Genomic DNA, 22,165 nt, shown 5'->3' on the forward strand with positions numbered 1-22,165 from the left:
AGGCCCAGAAGAGACATCTCTGGCCTGGCTTTGGCAGAGTTAAGCTGAGATGCAGGAACGGGGAGTATAGCGGAGCTGTACATAATTTACCCCCAGCATCTGTTATGTAATTGTTACAAATGCACACAGCTTCAAAGCAAAAGTCCAGTGGGGAGGAGGAGGGTCCTACAGAAACCCCAACGATGGTGAGGAGCAGGGTTCCATCTTTCACAGGCATTCAGCTGTATGATGGCAGAATGGGGTTGCTAAAGAGGAAGAGGAGGAAATGAGCTTCTCCCAAGCAACTCTCCCCCTCCTGGAAGGTCATATTTCCCAGGGGCAAGGGTCTTCACAGACACAGATCAGTATGGAGCTCAGTGCTGGTCGCTGACTTCTCCCAGGAGGCCCACCCACTGTCCAAGTGCTGCTAATCTTGCCCGAGCAGAGCAGTGGGAGGATTGGGAAGAGGCTGAAGGCCCTGACTATGCAGGACTCCTGCAAGAGATGGCAGGTCCCCCTCTACCTCCCCTGGGGACATTAACCCAGGAAACATGCCCCATCCTCACAGCAGGCCCCAGTGCCAGGTGGCTAGATATCATCCCCTAGCAGCACTGAACAGCAAACACTCCTCCTCCCCTTCCATAGCCCTCAACCGCCAGGGTTCCCTCTGTGACCCAATACTGCTGCTCCATTGGCCATTGCACGCTGGCTCTCTTGGCTGTGTTACTAAGTGGAAGCTTTAGTGATTCCTGAATTAAAGGGCTCCTCCATCGTCCCCTCCTGTGCCAGACAGCCTTAGATGGACTTCCTTTAACCTAAACCATCTCAGGGCTGATGTTTTAAGTGTAGTAAAAGGAACTCTAGATACCCCCTGCCACTTCATCAATCAGGCAGCTGCCTGGTGCAAAGCAAAGGAGAATCCAGCCAACAAACCCTATAATACACACCTCTCTAGGGGTCCTGTACCCATCTCGGAGAAACCGGCAGCAGCCATAACGCCCCTGGAAGAGAAAGGGGAATTCACTTTGGGACAAGGATCCATTCCTCACTGCTGGATACAATGCAGTTACAGTAACTACAACTTTAAGCAAGGAGTTATGTTCCTGAAAAGTGCTACTTCAAGCGAAACGATGTTAAGCAAATCCAATTTCCCCATAAGAATTAATGTAAATGGGGGTGGGGGGGGGGTTAGGTTCCAGATCTAATTTTTTTTCCAAGACAAAAGGGAGACAGCATGGCAGAGAGAGAGACACAGACAGACACCCTGTGTGTGAGAGCACGCATTGCCCCTTTAAGTACGCTGACCCCACTCTAAGTACACTCCCCTTTTAAGTAGATCAGCAAGTTGAGACAGCAGCTGTTGCCAGCAAGCTCCCCCTGTCCTGAGCCCTGTCATGTCCGTCATCCCCCCCACCACCCCAGCTCTCTGGAGATGGGGTAAGCAGGGGGCAGGATCGGGGGGATGGGGACACCCTGACATTATCACCCTTCTTTCCTCCCTCCCCTACCTCCCAATCCCCCCGCACTGCCATCAGGAGGCTCCAGAGAACAGCACCAAGGCAGAGGGCAGGAGCAGCAACCAGCAGTGAAGGAGGGACAGCTGAACTGCTGGGCAACTGATAGCCTGCTGGACGGCTGCCACACAGGGAACTTAGGGGAGCAGGGAGCTGATAGGGGGCTGCCTGTCCACCCTGGTTCCAAGCCCCCACCAGCTAGTTCCAACAGGCTGCTCTTTCTGCAAGCAGTGGACCAAGCAGGTGGCTGCCAAACAACGTTATAAGGGAGCACTGCGCAACTTTAAATGAGCATGTTCTCTAATTGATTAGCAACATAAGAACAAAACATTAACCGGGAAGACTTTAAGTGAGGAGTTACTGTACAACAGAGTTAGAGTGTCACTAAAGAACAGCCACCTAACATACAGCCCGCCATGGCTTTCAGGCCTCCTTCTCACCTATCCCTCCCACCCCCTTTCATTGTCCTCTCTTCTTAGCTGTGCACCAGCCAAGGTGGCTCACCTCGGTTTATGTGTCAGTATGGGGCTGGGATTACATCCCTTACAGCACCTCCACTGGCTACCTGGCCAGGCTACAGTAGCAGAGCTCAACGACCTGTAGGTTCTAGGAGAAGGGACAGGTCTCGGGGAGGTTGTGATAAATGAAGCGGGGGGGGAAGCTCCCTTTGATGGACACGCAACCAGCCAGTTAGCTGTAAAGTCCCTCTTAGTGGCTGTTCTCTGCTTACTTTACCTGTAAAGGGTTAACAAGGTCCCCCAGGTAAAGGAAAAGGAGTGGGCACCTGACCAAAAGAGCCAATGGGAGAGCTAGAACTTTTTAAAATTCAGAAAAAACTTCCCTTTCTCTGTGTGTTGTGGTTTTCTGGGAGAGAGCAGAGATACAGAGCAACAATGCTGTATGCAGCTTTAATCATAGATTATCAATTCATACCTCGAACTTACTTATCTGAAGCCTCAGATAAGTAAGTAAATTAGGGAATGTCTAGAAAGATGCGATTAGGGTTATTTCTTATTGGCTTGTGGACTCCTCTGTGCTAACCCCAGATGCTTTTGTTTTACTTGTAACCTTTAAGCTGAACCTCAAGAGAGCTATCTTGATGCTTAATTTTTTTAATTGTTTCTTTTAAGATCTAGCAAAAAGCCTAAGCTCCAAATGTATTTCCTTTCTTTTTGGGTTTAATAAAATTTACCTTTTTTAAGAACAGGACTGGATTTGTGTGTTCCTAAGAGGTTTGTGCATGTTGTTTAACTACCAGGGGGAAAATAGCTAATTTCCTTTGTTTTCTTTCTCAGCTCTTCCCCGGAGGGGAGGTGAACGGGCTTGAGGATATCCCATAGGAAGGAATTCCCAAGTGCACCTTTCTGGGTTCCAAGGGGTTTACATTTGGGTGGTGGTAGTGTTTACCAAGCCAAGGTCAGAGAAAAGCTGTAAACTTGGGAGTTTAATACAAGTCTGGAGTGGCAAGTATTAATTTTTAAAATGCTTGTGGGCCCCCACCTCCTGCACTCAAAGTACCAGAGTGGGGAATCAGCCTTGACAGAGGTGTTTGTTCCTCTGATTTCTCTGTTGGGGTAGAGCCCTAGCAGCTATTCCCTGTGCCGCTGAAGATTAGTAGGGCCTGCAGTTCTGGACAGCTCTCCTTGAAAGGGCCAAGAGCAGCCTAGAGAGATGCTTACCTGCAGCTTTGTAATGATTTCTTGCTTAGTTATCTCCACCAGCTCACTGTCCTCCACGGCAAAGGCGGGGTACGAGATGACTGAGAGGAGGCTGGCATCAATCTCCTTGGAAGTCGAAGCCCTTGGCAGCATGGAATGGAGAATAGACTAGGAAGGAGGAGAAACACGGATACCAAACACTGGTCTCTGCACATTTAATAGTGCAGAGGCAATGGGGTCAGTGCTTCCACAGGCCACTGCATTACCATGTTATGGCAGTGGGGTGTGCCATGGGAATCGCAAGGCAGTTCTGGGCAGAGGGAAGAGCTAGGGTTATTCTAGAGACAGACCTGGGCCAGGAGGCTCAGATCCAAACTCTAAGAGTTCAGAGTGCTTGGACTGGAACCATCTCTAATTTATAAAGGGCTTTGACCTGGGAGAGCCCAATGGTGCTGGAAGGACTGCAACAATGTGCAGGGGGTGGGGAGAAGCAACCAAAATGGGCCAGATTTGAGTGGTGTGGTGACCCGGTGGGCCACACTGCTATGCCAACCACTCATATTTGGCCTGGCAGCCCATCTGTCATGCTTGCATGGAAGGGGATCTACCATTATGCCACCCCCCTTCAGTCAAGGGCCAAGGGGAGGACTGCATCCCCCATTGTTGCACCCCTGCCAACTTGATTTTTGCCACCACCACCCCCCCACCTCCTCTCCAGCACTCCAGGGGGAGCCACATGCCATGAGCTGCTGCTTCCTACAGCATAAACATTCTGCCTCAGCAGAGCACCAAGTTGGAGGGATCCTACAGGATGGAGATGAATCACTGGAATGAGAGACCTATTGGATCATTTACTCCACCCCTGCCAGTGCAGAGCTGTGCCCTGAGACATCTCCCTCCCTTCAATCAACTGCAGTCAGCTGAGACAAGTGCAACACGGTCTGGGATCAAACCCACAGGAGTAAAGAAGTCAGACAGCTCTTCTTCTCTGAAGAACAAGAGCAAGACTTCAGGCTGCTGAACTGGTGGGAGGAAGCACTGCTGCTGGACCGTCAGAGCAGCACTCATACCTGGCAATGCTGCACCTCGTCTGTCAGGACATGGATCACTGACTGAGGGCCTCCTTTGGCACCAAAGAGATCAAGTTCATCCAGGGCTTCGAGGGCTGCCTGTGACCAGGGATGGGGGAAGGAAGCCAGGCAGAGAACAGAGCACGTGAAGACAGTTGCTGATGCTGCAGCACCACACGGTAGCTCTAGTATGACAGCTACAGATCCTGAAACCTGAGCATTCCTCCCAGCCCAGGCCCCAACCTCTACCAGTGTAAGGAACATAAAGACAAGATTTGAAAGGTGACCACAGGAGAGCCAGGGGCTGGATTTGGACTTGGACTGTGGTGAGTAGGTTTTAAGTACGTCAACTTCAGCTACCGTTATTCACGTAGCTGAAGCTGCATAACTTAGATCAATCAATCCCTCCCCCCCCCAAGTGTAGACCAGGGGTGAGAAACTAACCTGATGTTCAAAGGACCTCTCCTTGCTAATCTAGTGATCTTGGCCTGACAAATCTGCAAACAGTAGGCTAGGATAACATAGGGAAAGATCCAGATCTCACCTTATACACAGCAAATAGAGATGAGCCTACGCACACCCCAACTGGAAATGGGCTTAACTCTTTCTTGAGACTCGGGTACTCATGAATAGCTGCTATTTAGCAGCTGCCAAGCTTGGCTAACAACTTGGGTGCTACTACTGATGGGGGTTTTATGTCCCTCTCTCACAAGCAATAAGTAGCTGCATCAGACAGGCTAAGGAGCATAGCTTGTCAATGTACCCTGGGAGGAGTTTTATTTCATCCTCCTCCAAAATCCATCTTGGGTGATGAACTGCTGAAGGTCACCAGATGTCCTCCCAGCGCCTTCTTCAGATTTACCTTAGCCATGCCGATTGAGCTCACGTTCAGCTCCGTGATTCCTTGGTTTGTCTTGTCTCCACGTTCCCATATCCCGAAGTCCTGCCATGAATCAACATCAGCACAACGGGTGAAACAGCAGTGACATAGCACAGTCAGCATCTAGATCACATCAGGAGTCACTGCACAAGGGAATGCCCTGGCACCTCACATGGCAGAGTCACAGACCAGCTTGAGAGTAGAAAGAAATCCACTTGGTCTACACTAAAGAGGATGGAAGTAATAAATTTCTGTATACCAGTCACACAAGGCAGAGAGAAGAATTCTGCAGGGTCCCAGACACCTAAAAACACCTCTATAATAGTCCCTAGCTCTTACATCACTAGATCTCAAAGTGCTTCATCTTTAAAGATTTTATCCTCCTCCCCTCGCCCCGGGAGTCAGGGCATAGCTGTTACCTCTTTATACAGATGGAACTGAGGCCCAAACAGTAACTAGCTAAGGCCACACAGGGAGTCCGTGACAGAGCAGGGAATCGAACCTGAGCCTCCCAAGTCCTAGGCTAGTGCCTAACCACTAGGCCATCCTTTCTCTAACAGGGACAGGCAGCTGGTCTCAAGTCTTGTTTTCAGTATTTGGTCTTGTTCAAATGTGAATTTTGTCCATTTAAAAACCAAACCAACCAACCCACCCACCCACCCATGGCTGGAGGTTGCTGTGCTGGCTGGAGCAGCCACCCTCGGGAGGGATGACAATTAAAGCTGATTTCTATGGGAACTAGAAGACTGCCATATTTTATTATTTTTCAAGTGACCACATCCTAAATCTGAAACAAGCACTTACCTGGGACCTTTCACCTATAGACCTCAGAGTGGTGGATCCACATAACAACCCTATTTTACCGGTGGGGAAACTGAGGCACAGAAAAAACAGCAACATGCCCAAAGTCAATTAGCAGTAGAACCAGACACAGGACTCTGGACTCACACTCCAGTGCCCCTAGCCATTGGGCCATGGAAGGCTTCCATTTCAATCATTTCACCCTCCAGCCAAAAATGGGTGAAAAACATTTCAAAATTCTCAACTGATGCTGGCAAAATGTATGTCTAATTTTTCTTTAAACTTCAATCACTTGAGTGCTAGTAAACGTCCCAGGGTAATAGGCAAAAATGCACATTCAAAAATAGCTGGAGGATAGGAATGTGCATTTGGGTTACATTAGTGAAGGCTCAAGGGGGCAGACACGCAGGGTTGGGCTTACTTTCCATGCAGGATGCTTGAAAGGAAAATCTGACTGTATCCTAACAACCATTGTTCTTTGAAGTAATATCAGGGGTTTTGTTGTTTCAGAATAAACTTTTTTGCTAGCAGCATTTTCTACTTAAATCACTTCCCTTTAGTGGGTGCGATAAGAACTCTGCTGCTGTGTCACAGGAGCTATCACACCAACAGCAATTCTCCTTTGGCTCATATGGATCATGCTTTAAGCAGGGTCAGAAGGAGGGAGTGGAGCACAGCATCCCTGCACAGAGCCACTGTCAGCTGAAAGGTTCCTCTGGTGCTAATGTCCCTGACACACAGACAGCAGCTCTTCCAGCCCCAATGCCCTGGCATGGAGAGGCTCAGCTCCCCAGTGCTGCTAGGACAACAAAAAGCTGCTCAATATGTTTCCTTTTGCTGACCAGCCCCAGCAGTAAATTCCATGCATCGGCTGGAAAGCAGATCTTCATTGTAGCAGCACAGGCATGTCACACCAGGGCTAGGAAGAGACCAGTAAGCTTTTCATGCTACGCCTATGGTCCTACACAAGTGCAAACCAACTCCCCCAACACACACGCCCCAGAGGCCAAACCACCTTGCCAGCAACAGATGCAGGAAAACCAGCAAGCAGCAATCTGTTTACTAAGCCAACGCCTGTTTGTGGAAGGGCTACTCACTGCAGTTTTATACGCTGCTTCGATGTAAAACACAACGTTCTGTATGAAATTGACTTCGTCCAGACTGTAGATAATGTGAAGCCCTAAAACAGAGGAAAAAATCCATGAACACATTGGCTGGCAGTCAGCCAGCCAGTTGTTAGAGGTCCATTACTCTTACCCATTTATCTTATTAAAATACATACACACTCAAGCCTCCAGATCACACACTTAGATAAGAATTCAAGCAGCATGTCACTTATCTCTTCCCTACCCCCAGCCTTTGTTGTGTTCTTCACAGCCGCCCACCCCACTTGCTGTGTGTCATCCATGTAGAGACCTCAATCCTGCAATTAACGCCACACAATAAAAGCATGAGGAATCTCACGGACTTCAATGTGAGTCCTCCCACGTGGAGTAGCTTGCAGACTCAAGGCCATGAACTGTAAGCAATTTTAGAGCAGTGGCTCCTTTCCCTGTGTTCATATGTTTCACAGATGCCAGTCACGTGTTGCACTTGTAGGACAGCAGATTAGAGGCTGCAGGAACTTCATACATACACAGGGAACCAGTGTGCAGCAAAGTGCCGTTATCTTCTTATCTGTCAGTGTTCAGAGTGCACCACAAAGATACACAGAAGCCACAAGCCAGGCACTGAGCCTGCCTGGAGCCTGTGGGCACTACAAATAACATCCACTGGAGAGTTAAGCAGGCGGTTGTTTTCTCTAACCTTCCCCAGCATCCTGTACCTCACAGAGAAGGTGACAGAGTGGAGATGTCACTTCAGTCCCAAATGAGGGTTACATGTACACACGGAGTCTTGGAGTTCCACCAGTTTAACTGAACTTGGGATGCTAAACTAGTGTGACTGCCCATGTGGATGCTCTCATGGCGGCTTAAACCTAGTGTATTATTTAGCATCACCCTTTTAGTTTAAACCAACCTTAGACAAGAATGGGGAGTCTGAGCCATTTAAAAACAAAGTGAGTTTCACCCTAGTGAAGGCACCAACCTGAGACCTCTGGAGGCCAGACACCTCCAGCCAGCCAGCCATCCCCAGAACAGGTACAGATCAGGCTGAAACAACAGAAGCTGCCTCCACACACTTGCCCCTGCCAACACGCTTCAGCCCAGACCCAAGCAACCTGGGCTCCATGGCACACTCAGTCCTAAGTCCATCTTCTGAGGCTGCCAATTGTGCTGGTGTCTTTTGGGCACCTGTCTCCTAGGAACTGATCTGAGGCCAAATCATCCACCAAACAGCCAACAGAGCAGCAACTGAGCTCAATCTGAACCAGACTCCTGCTGTCCCCAGCACCCACCCAATCCAAACTGACATATTATGGGAACTGCCAGCCAAGTCTAGCTCTGGGATAAGCAGGCACAGCTATGCTGGCTTCAGCCCTATTGCACCCACTTATTCTAGGGCTGAATTTGAACCTGTGTTGCCCACAGCTGCCAGTCACATGCCGTACTTGTAGGACAGCAGATTAGCGGCGGTAGGGACTTCATACAGATACAGGGAACCAGTGCACAGCTAAGTGCGGTTATCTGATCTGTCAGCGTTCAGAGAGCACCGGGGGATACGCAGTAGTTGCAGGCTAGGCACTTGTCAGCTCAAGAGTCTATATTCCCTGTTAACACAGTCAGTTCCTCCTGATTTCCCTTCGTCTGCATGCATTGCCTTTGGAGGTCCTGCACCTGCCAGTGTATCCCAGCCACCTCTGAACAGCAGCTCTACATGCTGAGCTCACTCTGCTGTGAAGCCTATGAAGGAAGCCACTATGTGTTGGTAGTGTGCCCTAAAGTAAGTGCTGCTCCACCTTCCTTACAAAGCCAACTCTAGGGCAGCACAAGTTGGCTAGCTGAGCAGTCAGGCAAGTTTCACTGTTGCTCAAGAGTCATGCGCTCTCTAAAGTGCAGGGCTAGTAAGGCTGGGGTAGAGAACTTTAGGGCTCCAAGACATCCTCTGGGGACCCAGCCCTGTACGCACCAGAAACATGCTGCAAGGAGCAGAGGGTGAATTACCTCAGTGCAGGAACAGCATATGACTGCTGAAAGCTGTTCCCTCCCCCCTCTGTGCTGTTCCCCCAAGAGGCCGAGCTCAGTCTCCGCCTGTACAGAGAAACCCAGAATCATGGCTATAAGACAGCTGGTGGTGCTGGATAATACTTCTTCAGTGCCTTCCAGCTAAGCACCTCAAAGCTCTTTACACTCAGTCAACCATGAAGCCCCCCAAACCCTCTGAGGTAGGTCAGCATTATCACCTCCATTGCATAGATGGGGAAACTGAGGCTCAGATGTGAGACCCAAGTTGCCCAGGGCTGCATAATAAATCTTAGCAAAGCCAGGGACAGATTCCAGATCTCCTAGGCTTTACTTTAAGCACTAGATCACATTGAGGGTAACAGGTTGATAAACCCAGGAGCAGAGGAATTTTGTCAGGCTCAAGAGTAGTAGTTCACAGTTACGGACAGGGCACAGAACTGGAATTCAGTAGACCTGTGTCCTCTCCCCAGCTCTGACACCAACCCCCTTGCAGCTTTGGACAAATCAATTCCCACCCCCCGTGCCCCAGTTTCCCCACCTGTACCCCAGGGATAATAATACTTCCCTAGTTCTCAGGGAGCAGAAAGGCTTAATTCCTTAGCACCCCAAGGTGCTGCAATACCACAGCAATTAGCACCAGAGAGATGCCTAGATGCAAGTATTACCAGAGGCTGTCATTTGTGCCAACATGAGCAGGTAAATTGATGTGGCATCTAACTGCAAGTGACCCCACTGGTCATCTCCAACGACAGTGGCACAGGTGTGGGTGTTGTACTTGGCATGGAAACAGTCCTTTGGGCTCTGGCTGTGCTTGAATGCCTCCACCTTATCCACCTGCAGCATTCCATTAGAAAAAGAACAGACAGTTAGCTTCCCCAGTGCCATGCTCACAGCTGGGGCTGTGGGGTGGGCCGGGGGCACAGGAGGGATCTAGCAGGATGTCCTAGCCCAACCCTCCATGTAGCCCTGTAGGCAGGTTATGAGTCGCTGCAGAGTAAACAGCTTCAAGTTACAGGTTTCTTGGAACTGCTGCCTGCTAAGAACTGCCCTGCGAGGGGAGGGGAAAAAAGGAGAGACTTCACCCCGTTAGGGTAGTACCACTTCAGTGGCCAGAGCGAGGTTCCTGGATAGCTCCAGGGCCCACATGCAAGGGATAGGTGTGGATGTTTCATGCATGCCAGGACTAACACAAAGAGGGGCCACTGCTATCAGTTCAGTGGAGTCACAAGTTCGTTATATGAAAGATGTGAGTTATATGGCAGCCCGGTACCCTCAGGGAGTGGGGGGGGGGGGAGGAAGAGATATCCAGCCATTCTAACAGCACCAGCAGCCCCTGAGGGCAGGCGTGGGCTGGCTCTGAAGGTAGCTGCATCCCGCCTTCCTGGGCAAGGAGGATGGTTAACATGAAATAGGGTCTTTGGAGTCGGGGGGGAGGAGCAGCTCCTCAGGAACCCAAGACCTTGAGTATCCACCCAGTCCCCAGAGCCTGGAGGAGGATTCTTTCACCCCCTGCCTAGGTCACAGCAAGCCCAGTACCCATTTTTGGGGACGGACAGCATTCTAGGTTTGCATGTCCGCAACCCAAGCAGCACAGGCACTCCAGGTCACGTATGCCCACTTCAGCCACTGGTTGGATGGCAACGAGGAAAGCAGGCAGACATTTTGTGGTTCACACAGGCTGTAACTGTTTGCGGTGTGACTGTGTCATGCCAGGACACAAACACATCTATTCCACTTCTTATGCCACCCCAAACATCATGGTAACTGATCCAGTGGATAACATAGGAGAGGGCACTGGGAGACACTGCAGCATTTTGTACTTGAACTCCAGAAGGCAACAAAAAAATATCACTCTGGGCCATGTTCTGAGAACGAAGGGGCCCTTAGCTCTGGCACAGCAGGTACAAGCCCAGGGGAAAGGAGGAGTCATATTAGAGCTAGATATTATTATTAGCCTGGTGTCTGGCTGGGGCTTGGCACAGCTGGCATTAGTACAGAATGGAGAAGATCTACCTGGAGGGATTGTGGATAGCAGCCTTTCCATTTCCCCAGCTGGTGCTGTGGAGACTGCTCCATTAGGAGGCAGCTCGCTGGAACATGCTGAGGCCCAAAGGATACACAGGAGCTGGGAAACAGCCACCAGATGGTTCAGAGACTTTGGGGGGGGGGGGGGGGGTGGGCACGCAGTAAAAGGGAAACAGTGATTCAGAGAAGGACAGCAACAGAGACCAGGGGACCTTATGGGAACAGAGTTGTGATTCATTCACACTTGGTATCATTATCAGGGTAGAAAGGCTGAGATTTTAATCCCATTTGAGACAGGAAATTCCAAGTCCATGGTACTTTACTTTCATGTCTCAACTGGCTACAGGGCCACAAAACTCCACTGACACGAGGGGAGGATATCTGGCCACAGAGGGAACCTTCCCAGGTGTGTTTGCATCATACAGCACACCTAGAGAAAGGGGTCACTTTGATGGTATGAACGCAAAGTGACTGAAGGAGGCAATGCCAGTGGGGCAATGGGATTGGCAGCCTGTAGGGGAAAGGGTTCCTTTAGGACACTAGGCTAGCGCGGTAAGAACACTACTTCCATGGCATGGACAGAACGTTCAGTGACTGGATGGATACTGGGGTCTAGGCTTGTTTTAAGCCTTCCCCAAGAGACCCTTGTGCCTGGGTCAGGAATGCTTTTTTGCCATCAGTCTGTTAGCAGATCTCTGCTGAGTCAGTGTGTTACAACAGGAGAATTTCAGCTGGAGACACACCATCTGTACCATACCTGTCTCATCATGCACTGCAGCAATCCCCGCATCAGTTTCACTACACTCTGCAGAAAGGAACGAAAAACAGGCCTGTTAAACACATCCCTGGATGGGAAGAGCACTGACTCAGCAATGGCATCTGGCCCATGACCTTTCGAGAGCCCTGAGGCCTGTAATTGTACCCACAGCTCAGATTCTCCACAGCATTTACTTTCTGGGCAAGTGGCTGAGGGAGGAGCTGCTGGGGCAGAGCAGATCACGAGGGACAACCCGATCTGCTGCTGCGGGAGGAGAAAAATCCCCAGGACTGCATCAGCCTTGAGTCAGTTAAGGTAAAGGACTAAGTTAGGACATTTACACCCACAGAAAAAGACTCAAGACTGAGGGCAGAGAGAGAGGTCAGCCACCATGCATTGGGCCAGTCTGTCCCGCACTGCACAGCACACCTCTGCCTTTACCTGTGGGACCCCAGAAGGGAGTGGGAGACACCAATCTGATGGTTCCCCAGGGAGCAGGACCCCTGCACCCCTCCTCCTTCCTTGGTAGCTCAACTCCACCTGGGGCAAATTCAGATGTTGCTGAGACATGTATTGCTCGTGTCCCATGCCATATGGTGCTGCCAGAGCCCCAGGAAGTAACCCCTGGATCTCCCCAGGGAATCAGGGCATCTTTGCCTAGATGGTGGCCCAGACTGGGCAATGCCCACCCCTCCCCTAACAGAAGAGGAACAAGGCTGCACACCGCACATAGGGCACTATAGCCAGGGAGCTCCCAGCTGACCAGCCAGTCTGGGTCCCCATGCAAAGCTTGGAGCAGGCCTGCTGAGGATCCAGAAGGCAGAGCAAGAGCAGGGATTCTTCACTGAAAGCAGACCTTACCCATGGGTGCTAGGCTTGGAGCGTCATCACACTCAGCACAAACACCACATTATGATTTAAAAATACAAGTCATTTAGCTGTGCTAGCTAGTCATATCCCTCAGCCAGATAGACACTAACCCCCTCATTGGGAAGAGAAGCCAAGCGCCAAAGTGCTGATCTATTTAATATATAACAACATTGATAGAAGAAAATGCCTAACTGTAGTGGACTCTCTGCTGTCCTACTACTGCAGATCTCGGAAATAAACCTGGTAGGGTTCAGGGGGCCTAGCATCTGTACTCTGAGAAAGGCACACAACTCAGGATTCCCAGCAGGGTATCTGGATCCAGTGGTTAAGTTTGGCCAGCTGTGAAGTTAGTGTCGAGTCAGATGCCCCCAACACGTTTGGTGGGGATTTGGTCCAGCTCTCCTCCACCATACAGTAGTGACAGACATTCATCATCCAAGCCACTCATCAGCCCAAGTAACACTGGTGTTAGCTTCTGGAAACTTATCTTTGAAAAGTCATGGCGATTGGGGGAGGTCCCAGATGACTGGCAAAAGGCTAATGTAGTGCCCCTCTTTAAAAAAGGAAAGGAGGAGGATCCAAGGAATTACAGGCCAGTCAACCTCACCTCAGTCCCTGGAAAAATCATGGAGCAGGTCCTCAAGGAATCAATTCTGAAGCACTTAGAGGAGAGGAAAGTGATCAGGAAAAGTCAGCATGGATTCACCAGGGCAAGTCATGCCTGACTAACCTAATTGCCTTCTATGAGGAGATAACTGGGTCTGTGGATGAGGAGAAAGCAGTGGACGTGTTATTCCTTGACTTTAGCAAAGTTTTTGATATGGTCTCCCACAGTATTCTTGCCGGCAAGTTAAAGAAATATAGGCTGGATAAATGGACTATAAGGTGGATAGAAAGCTGGCTAGGTCGTCGGGCTCAACAGGTAGTGATCAATGGCTCCACGTCTAGTTGACAGCCAGTATCAAGCAGAGTGCCCCAAGGGTCAGTCCTGGGGCCGGTTTTGTTCAATATCTTCATTAATGATCTGGAGGATGGCGTGGACTGCACCCTCAGCAAGTTTGCAGAGGACACTAAACTGGGAGGAGGGTAGGGATAGGATACAGAGGGACCTAGACAAATTAGCAGATTGGGCCAAAAGAAACCTGATGAGGTTCAATTAGGACAAGTGCAGAGTACTGCACTTAGGATGGAAGAATCCCATGTATTTCTACAGACTAGGTGTGACAATGTGGTTCTGGTGGAACCCAACTGAGAGTGCCAACTCAGGACAAATTGCTCAAATAGGGCAGTTACAGCCCAAGGCTGGGGTTTTTTCCACCTTTAAGGTGAACCAAACCAGCCAGACTAAAAGGACTTCGGTCTCACCCCACTGGCTAACCGCAAGTCTCACAAGCGGTCTCCTTAGACACTCCAGTTTCCCAGTATTACCACCAGTGCCACTCGTTATGGGGACAAATGGTTATGAAAACCAATACCCCAGTAAAAGAAAAAGGTTCTCCTGATCCCAAAGGACCAAGCCCCAGGTCAATATACAAATCAGATCTTACCCAAACAAATCACGCTGTTGCCAATCCTTCAGAATCTAAAATCTAAAGGTTTATTCATAAAAGGAAAAAGATAGAGATGAGAGTTAGAATTGGTTAAATGGAATCAATTACATACAGTAATGGCAAAGTTCTTGGTTCAGGCTTGCAGCAGCGATGGAATAAACTGCAGGTTCAAATCAAGTCTCTGGAATACATCCCCTGCTGGGATGGGTCCTCAGTCCTTTGTTCAAAGCTTCAGCTTGTAGCAAAGTTCCTCCAGAGGTATGAAGCAGGATTGAAGACAAGATGGAGATGAGGCATCAGCCTTATATAGTCTTTTCCAGGTGTAAGAACACCTCTTTGTTCTTACTGTGGAAAATTACAGCAAAATGGAGTCTGGAGTCACATGGGCCAGTCCCTGCATACTTTGCTGAGTTACAAGGCGTACCTGCCTTCTCTCAATGGGTCCATTGTATAGCTGATGGTCCTTAATGGGCCATCAAGCAGGCTAGGCAGAGCTAATCTCAGCTTGTCTGGGATGTCACCCAGAAGCATAGCATAAATTTGCCATACAGACAGTATAGAGCCAATATTCATAACTTCAACTACAAAACTGATACACACATATAGACAGCATAATCATAACCAGTAAACCATAACCTTGTCCTAGACACCCCATTTGACCCCCTTTACACAAGATTTGGGTGCCACTACAGGACCTTGGTTGCAACAATGATCTATACGGTCCCAGTTTATGTCAATAACGTCACACTAGGGATCGAATGGCTAGGCAGCAGTTCTGCAAAAAAGGACCTAGGGGTTACAGTGGACGAGAACCTGGATATGAGTCGACAGTATGCCCTTGTTGCCAAGAAGGCTAACGGCATTTTGGGCTATCTAAGTAGGGGCATTGCCAGCAGATTGAGGGACGTGATCATTCCCTTCTATTCAACATTGGTGAGGCCTCATCTGGAGTACTGAGTCCAGTTTTGGGTCCCACACTACAAGAAGGATGTGGAAAAATTAGAAAGTCCAGTGGAAGGCAACAAAAATGATTAGGGGGCTGGACCACATGACTTATGAGGAGAAGATGAGGGAACTGGGATTGTTTAGTCTGCAGAAGAGAAGAATGAGGGGGGATTTGATAGCTGCTTTCAACTATCTGAAAGGGGGTTCCAAAGAGGATGGATCTAGACTGTTCTCAGTGGTGGCAGATGACAGAACAAGGAGTAATGGTCTCAAGTTGCAGTGGGGGAGGTTTAGGTTGGATATTAGGAAAAACTTTCACTAGGAGGGTGGTGAAGCACTAGAATGGGTTACTTAGGGTTGACAAAGCCCTGGCTGGGATGATATAGTTGGGGATTGGTCCTGCTTTGAGCAGGGGGTTGGACTAGATGACCTCCTGAGGTCCCTTCCAACCCTGATATTCTATGATCACCTGAATGATTCCCTACCCAACACAATCCCACTTGGGTCTCTATCTCCAGCCACGTCCATTCTGTTAACAATGCCAGCTCTGCGTCCCACCTGTCATCTCTGCTCACTCCCACCCCTGCGCCTTTTCCAAACTGCCCCCTGCATTGGGTCTGCAATTATACTCCCATCTTGCCAGCAGCAGATCCTCACCATCCTGCCTCAAATCCTCACTGTATTCAAGGCCCTCTTAATGCTCAATTCTTCTGTGTCATCCACAAGTGAATCATCCAACTGTAACCCAGATACTTGCCCACTGCATGCAGTACTTCAGCTGTAACATCCCACTGCCCTGTGCCACTGAAACTGGGTAGTTAGTTATTCTCTCTCCCCTAGTGAGTACTCTGGTTTTTCATGTTGACCAAGATATCACACACACACACAATAGAGAGTGCAGAAATACCTTAAGTGTCTCTCTCTCTAGAGGTGCTAGCATTGAGCTGTAAGCATTCCAGTCATGCAGTTTCAATGTTCCTATCCCTGTAATGCAGACTTCACAATGCCACAAGAGACACTCTTCCTGGACCTACCCTCCATTCCTCACTAGGCTGAAATAACTCATTCCAGAGCTGGCCTGGCACAGGATCAGGGAGTTGCCTGTCTCTCCCGCCCACCACATTGAAGGGAACATCAAGTCCTGCATTCCTGCCCAAAGGAGCCAACTATCTACAGAAAAGACATACAAGGGAAATTGAAACCATCCACCAGGGACATCATGGGAAGAGAGGGTCTGAAATGCCATCCTGCCAAGGCAATCAGCTCCCCCATTAGACTATATGTTCCATGTGTTTTTCTGGTTGCAAGGCTCCCCATGGAGTGGATTTAACCTGAAGCCAGTGGTTAGCGTGCTATGAGAAATAGCCCTGGCTCTAAAATGTTAGAGTCATCAAGTGTTTCTCTGATGATTTAGAGGATACAAATACAGATTCCCCAGAGTTCTAAGCAGCTCACACACACACGAACTGTTTGCACTCCAGAGTTCTCCTCTGATCCTAGTAAGGCTTACTCAGGGAACTCCCGGGGCTCACCTGGAATTTTTCAGCAAGCTCCAAGTCAGAGAACAAACCGTTTGGCCGAGAACAGCTTTTAGATCCCTGACTTTCCCCATCTGGGGCCTGAAGATACTATCAGCAGTTTGAAGAGCACCAGTCCAAAATGGCTCCACATCTCCTTTGGATATTTCTGGGGTTAATTCTGAATGATAAGGATTAACAGAGAATCCTTCCCTCAATCTTCTATCTAAGGTACTTCTATGGTCCCCCCAATACCAAAGATTGTGAGGTTCTCAATACTTTAATAAATTCATCCTCATAACACCCCATGAGGCAGAGCATTGCTATCATCCCCATTGTACAGGTGGGGAACGGAGGCCCAGAGAGGCTGAGTGATTTGTTCAAGATCACACAGTGTCTGTGGTAGAGCAGAAAATTGAACCTTGGGGCTCTCAAGTCATAGGCTAGCACCCTAACCACTGGACCATCCTGCCTCTCTTCTTACAGCTGACCTACATGAAAGAGAGCAAGAACAATATTGGAAATACAGCATGGAACTTTAACAGATACACAGCCCATCCATCACATACAGCTCTCCTCAGAGAGGGATTTGTTACAGCATAGCTTAAAGGGCAAGTGACACTTGATCTGTAGGTTTTTCATCCCAGAAGGCTAGGTGCAAAGGGAGAGATTGTGTGTAGGTGCTGGGGGCCTGTGATAGACAAGAGGACAGACTAGATGATCTGGCCTTAAACTCCATGGGTCTGTTACTATGCTCTCGCTGTATCTCCAATGTCAGACCCTTTGGGGGTTTGTTTATTTTATGTTAGTCTGACAAACAAGATCCCATGGCAAGTGAACTAGATTCTACTCCCCCAGTGCAGAGTAAAGAATCTTCAGCAGCTCCAGGAGGAACAAAGACAGAGGGGGAGGGGATTTTATTGAATTAAATATGAAAGTGATTGAGACATTCAGAAAAGAATTCCTTTTCCATCTGCCTAGTTATGATTCTTATACAAGTGCCTGTCATTGTGCTATCAGATCCCCAACTGTGTAATTCAATACTAAGTTCAATACTGCCCCTACATTTCCACCATGCTGCAAAATTCTCTGCTGAAAAAAGCCATGTAGAAGGTTCTGTGAAATGGGGGAGAAGAGGTGGGGAGATTGGAGGGTTCAGCAGCTGAGACTTCTGGCTCCTAGGAAGCGTTTGGGTATTGTGGGATAGATACTGTAGATAGAAGCTTCACTCAAATGGAGAGCAGTCGTGTTAACTCTGAAGCCTAATGGTGACAAACACCCTGGTGAGTGGAACTGGAGAAGTTCACTCCTCTCAGAGCCATCGTTTCAGGCTGTCAGCAGACAGACAGACTTTGGGTGCACCTGTTAACCTTAAGTGTCAGAACCAACTGTAAGGACTAGAAGCCTTAATCTTGAAAGAAAAAAAATCAACACCGTGATTCTGGTGCACTGTTTTGTGAGTAACGTGAGATTCCACAGCAAATTCCTCTACTACTGTGTGATGAAATACAAGGGGCCCTGCTTACAAGAAGAGTTTAATCTTTAGTTCAGTCTCCAGTGTTTAGAGGGTTCGAGTTGCATGCGAGTCTCAGGAAATCAGCTGTGAGCTTTCCAAGCCATCCCTCCTGTAGGTTTTTCATACCTGCTCCAGCTCGTATGCCTTTGCCTTGTCCTCATCACGGTCTGCATTTTTGCGGTACGCCAAGCCCAGGCCCCACACGGACAGCACACTGTAGACGTTATCCCGGACCCAGGCATCTTTGTGATCACAGCTGGCTGGGAGCAATCCTGTCACTGGGTCCTGCAGCATGAGGGAAGGTCAGGTGAGGGAGGAAAAGACATGAAATCAGCTTTCCAGCCCTGAAAACTTGGGGGAAGGCCGGCCATTAGGGAGATAAACAGGTTGTGAATGGAGGGGGGGGACGGGACTAGAGAGTCTTGTTTATCCACAAGGAAAACAAACAAAAGGGAAAGCAAGGGCTCAGTGTTATATGCCAAGGCAACATCAGCATACTTATCTGATTACCCATCTGGCCCGCCATTACCAGGAGATCTTTATCTTACAACCACCACCCCACCTCCCCGTGAGGTAGGGCAGTGCTACTGTCCCCATTTTACAGATGGGGAAGCTGGGGCACAGAGTCTCAGTGACTTGGCCCAAGTCACACAAGGAGCTATGGAAGAGTGAGGGGAATTGGACCTTGATTTCCCAAGTCCTGTGCTGGGGTCCTAGAAACTGGACATTCCTTCCTCCCTAGAATCACAAATTCTCTGAAGCTCAAGACATCTTATTTTTGAAAAGTCACAAACCCGCAATCACCGGTACAGATCACAACGCTGCAAAGGCAGATGTTTCACAAGGGAGAGCCAGCAATGTAGCAGACATCTTAAAAATGCAGATCTCTTAGGACCTACTTTGAGAACTTCTGCCTAACCCTTGCTCTGGAAGCACGACATTTGTAGGAGGTGACAGGAAAATGACAACTTTCCCAGGGTCTCCCCCCAAAGTGACTTGTGGCCAGGTGCATGTTGTGTTGTGAGCACAAGGGACTAGGCTCCAGACACTGCAGGACTCAGGCTTGAATTTGAGGAGAACAACGTCAAAACATTCGAAGAAGTGGGCTGTAGTCCACGAAAGCTTATGCTCTAATAAATTTGTTAGTCTCTAAGGTGCCATAAGTACTCCTGTTCTTCTTTTTGCGGATACAGACTAACACGGCTGCTACTCTGAAACCTGTCAAAGCTTAAGACTCCTTGCTGCCATGTCCATCAGGCTACAGCATTCCTCTGTGCAGCCAGATGCGCCTAAGTGGCCCAGCAATCCACCAAGGTTGTGCCAGAACACATGTACATCCCAACAGCAGCAGGACATGACCCCGGGGTTCCTCAAAGCTCAGAAGATGTTAATCACAGCCTGCATCATCTCAGTGGTTCCTACAGCACAGCCAACCAGTCAAATTCCAGAATGAGCCGTTACACCAGTTCAGTGCACTGATCCTCTCTGCTGAGTCCAATCCAGTCACCCATCCACCAACCGCACACCAAGGGCTTGCCCAGCACAGGAGCACCACCCTTTTCTCTCACACATTTTTGAGCTCCATTGGTCCTTATCACCCCTTCTGCTCAGGAATCTGCGATAGGCAGCAACCCCAAATATTACTGCATTACAAAGAGAATCTAGGATACACCACTAATTGCCAGAGCCTTGCCTGGAGTCTGAGCAGGAGCAAGGCTACTCCTCCAAGAGGACAGCTAGTGTGTCATGTGGGCATTGCAGCACCATGCAGCCTGGCATTTGCAAAGATCATGACTGACATGTAAACAGACACCACTGCATTTGTACTAGGTTCCTGCCAAACTTCCTCAACCACTTCTATGATCTCAGTTCACCTGGCCTGATTTTAAAACCCCATTCACTAGATCAGTTGCTCCAGTGTAACACAAACACTCATTGTTTGGGACCCCTTTTAAGGGCCTGGTGGGGAAGGTGCTCTCTCGACTGAAGAGGGAAGGCTATACACAGTGGAAAAGGCTTTCCCACAGCCACAGCTAGAACAGCTAATTCTAGTTAGCGTCAGAGCTTTCCATGGCTGAATCACAACTGGTCAGAAAGGCAGAGGAATACTTTAAACAATGGGATGCCCTTTATTTGACATTAGGTACCTCTACCCCACCCACACCACATTGTTTGCAGCATGCTGCACCCCAGGAGGACAGGAACCAGTAGGACATCTTCAGAGAAGAAGATTTACAGGGGAGTAACCATCCCTTCTCTGAAGATCCCACATGACTTGATTCCCCCACATTCAGCTGCCTTCTCTCAGAAGTGTGCATTTCCCTCACCCCTCCCCCGCACCAATGGCCTCATCCTGTTATATCCAGGGAAACTGAACAGCAAACACAACATTCACAGAAAAGCAAGGTAACACAGTGGTTTGAACACAGGACTGTAAACCATGGGATGCCAATTTCTAATTTCTTTCCTCCCAGAGAGGAAGGCTGGTCCAGCGGTAGGTGCTAGCCTGGATTAGGAGCCCTAATCTTAATTCCTTCTTGTGTGACCTTGTGAAAGTAACTTAGGCCCAGACCCTCACAGGTATTTAGGCATCTAACTTCCATTGATTTCAGTGGGAATTAAGCAGCTAAATACCTTTGAGGACCTGGGTGGTAGCATCTCTGTGCCTCAGTGCCCCATTGGTACAGTGGGGATAACAGCAACGCCCTACCTCATAGGGTGTTGTGAGGCTATACGTTAGAGATTGCAGGGTGCTCTCAGCTACTACCAGAGGGAGTTAGACAAGTACTAAAGATAGCTAGACAATCCGAGCTCCAACACACGTGGACTTGAAGAAGCTCTCTACCTCAGTTTCCCCATTTCCAACCTTGGGTTACAGTGATCTAATAGAGTCTACTAAGTGTTACGAAGATGGAGCAGCACACTACTAACGCTAATTAAGTGCCATCATCCCACCTGCTTGACACCCCAGTGCAAAGCACTGAGCTGAGCTATCAGCCTCCCAGTCAGCGCGGCGGCGCCCACCTCCCCTTGGCCGCCAGCAGCCGCCCTGATAGTTCAGCCCACCTCACCTGGTGACAGAGGATGGTCTGCTGCAGCAGCCTGGCATAGCCATCCAGCCTCACCCCGGAGTTACTCCTGCTCCTCATGGCCTGGTCGAAGGGGGTCTCAGACCTCACTGTCCAGCAGCGTCAAACTTGCCAGCAACTACAAGCAACAAACCACTGCCCGAGGCGCCGGTGAGCTGTAGCCTGGCAGCGCTCTCCGGGCAGCCCCGAACGCACCGAGGCGCCAGCTCCAACGGGTCGCACCCTCGCCAAGCGGAACCAGCCTCTACTCAGAGCCAGCGGGGGGAAGGGAAGGCGCAGAGCGCAGCTCGCCGGGTGGGGTCCTGCTGCCGTCCGCAGCCCCTCGCAGACTTCAGCTCGCCGGGACCCTTCACAGGCGGCCGGAGGGGATCATGGCGGGGACGCGGATTATGCCGGCGGGACCGGCCGCTCTGAGGGGAGCGCTCGGTCTGTCCTGCGCCGGCTCGGCTCTACTCACTCCCTGCTGCCCCGCCCGAGCAGACTAAACCCGGCCGAAGCCCAACTCCTTCCCCCACAGCCCGCGCCAGTTGCTATCCCTGCGCACGGACCCCGGCTAGCCATCCCGGTACACGCTGATTGGCTGAGAAAGGAGAGGGCGGGGCCTCAGCCCCCCAGGTCCTGGCAGCACCATAGCTGCCCAGAGAGTCCATTAAAGGATGGGAAGGCGGAGCAAGGCAGAGTGTATACAGCCGAAGTGAGCCAAGCCAACAAGGACCGGGCGCGACGCCGCTATTTCCTAGAGCGACTGGAACGCCGCCGTCAGGACCCCATGAGCTACTGAACTGCCAGGACCCAGCAGAGGCAACGTCTCTTTCGGAAGTTTACTTGGATTTGGTTGTTACTTTTAGGGGCCGTGGGGAAAGTGCCGG

At 49.8% G+C, this 22,165-nt stretch overlaps 1 protein-coding gene across 9 annotated transcripts in view; it reads right to left on the reverse strand.

Moving 5' to 3' along the window:
- PHKA1 (phosphorylase kinase regulatory subunit alpha 1) overlaps window positions 1-21,847 on the reverse strand; it is a 74,250-nt gene extending 52,403 nt beyond the window's left edge. For 6 of the 9 annotated variants that reach the window (XM_034781060.1, XM_034781055.1, XM_034781056.1 and 3 more), the window contains exons 1-9: window positions 21,279-21,846; window positions 18,334-18,492; window positions 11,810-11,857; window positions 9,693-9,861; window positions 7,000-7,082; window positions 5,084-5,164; window positions 4,222-4,320; window positions 3,173-3,319; window positions 927-980 (exon numbers count right to left, since the gene is read on the reverse strand). In XM_034781060.1, the coding sequence (XP_034636951.1) occupies window positions 927-980; window positions 3,173-3,319; window positions 4,222-4,320; window positions 5,084-5,164; window positions 7,000-7,082; window positions 9,693-9,861; window positions 11,810-11,857; window positions 18,334-18,492; window positions 21,279-21,356 (918 nt within the window). In that variant the 5' untranslated portion in view covers window positions 21,357-21,846. Of the gene's footprint in view, window positions 1-926; window positions 981-3,172; window positions 3,320-4,221; window positions 4,321-5,083; window positions 5,165-6,999; window positions 7,083-9,692; window positions 9,862-11,809; window positions 11,858-18,333; window positions 18,493-21,278 lie in introns of all 9 variants that reach the window. The other 3 variants (XM_034781062.1, XM_034781059.1, XM_034781057.1) reach the window with 3 other exon arrangements.
- Window positions 21,848-22,165: the final 318 nt, after the last annotated feature.

The sequence above is a fragment of the Trachemys scripta genome, chromosome 9 (genome assembly GCF_013100865.1).
Source record: "Trachemys scripta elegans isolate TJP31775 chromosome 9, CAS_Tse_1.0, whole genome shotgun sequence".
Taxonomy (NCBI): domain Eukaryota; kingdom Metazoa; phylum Chordata; order Testudines; family Emydidae; genus Trachemys; species Trachemys scripta.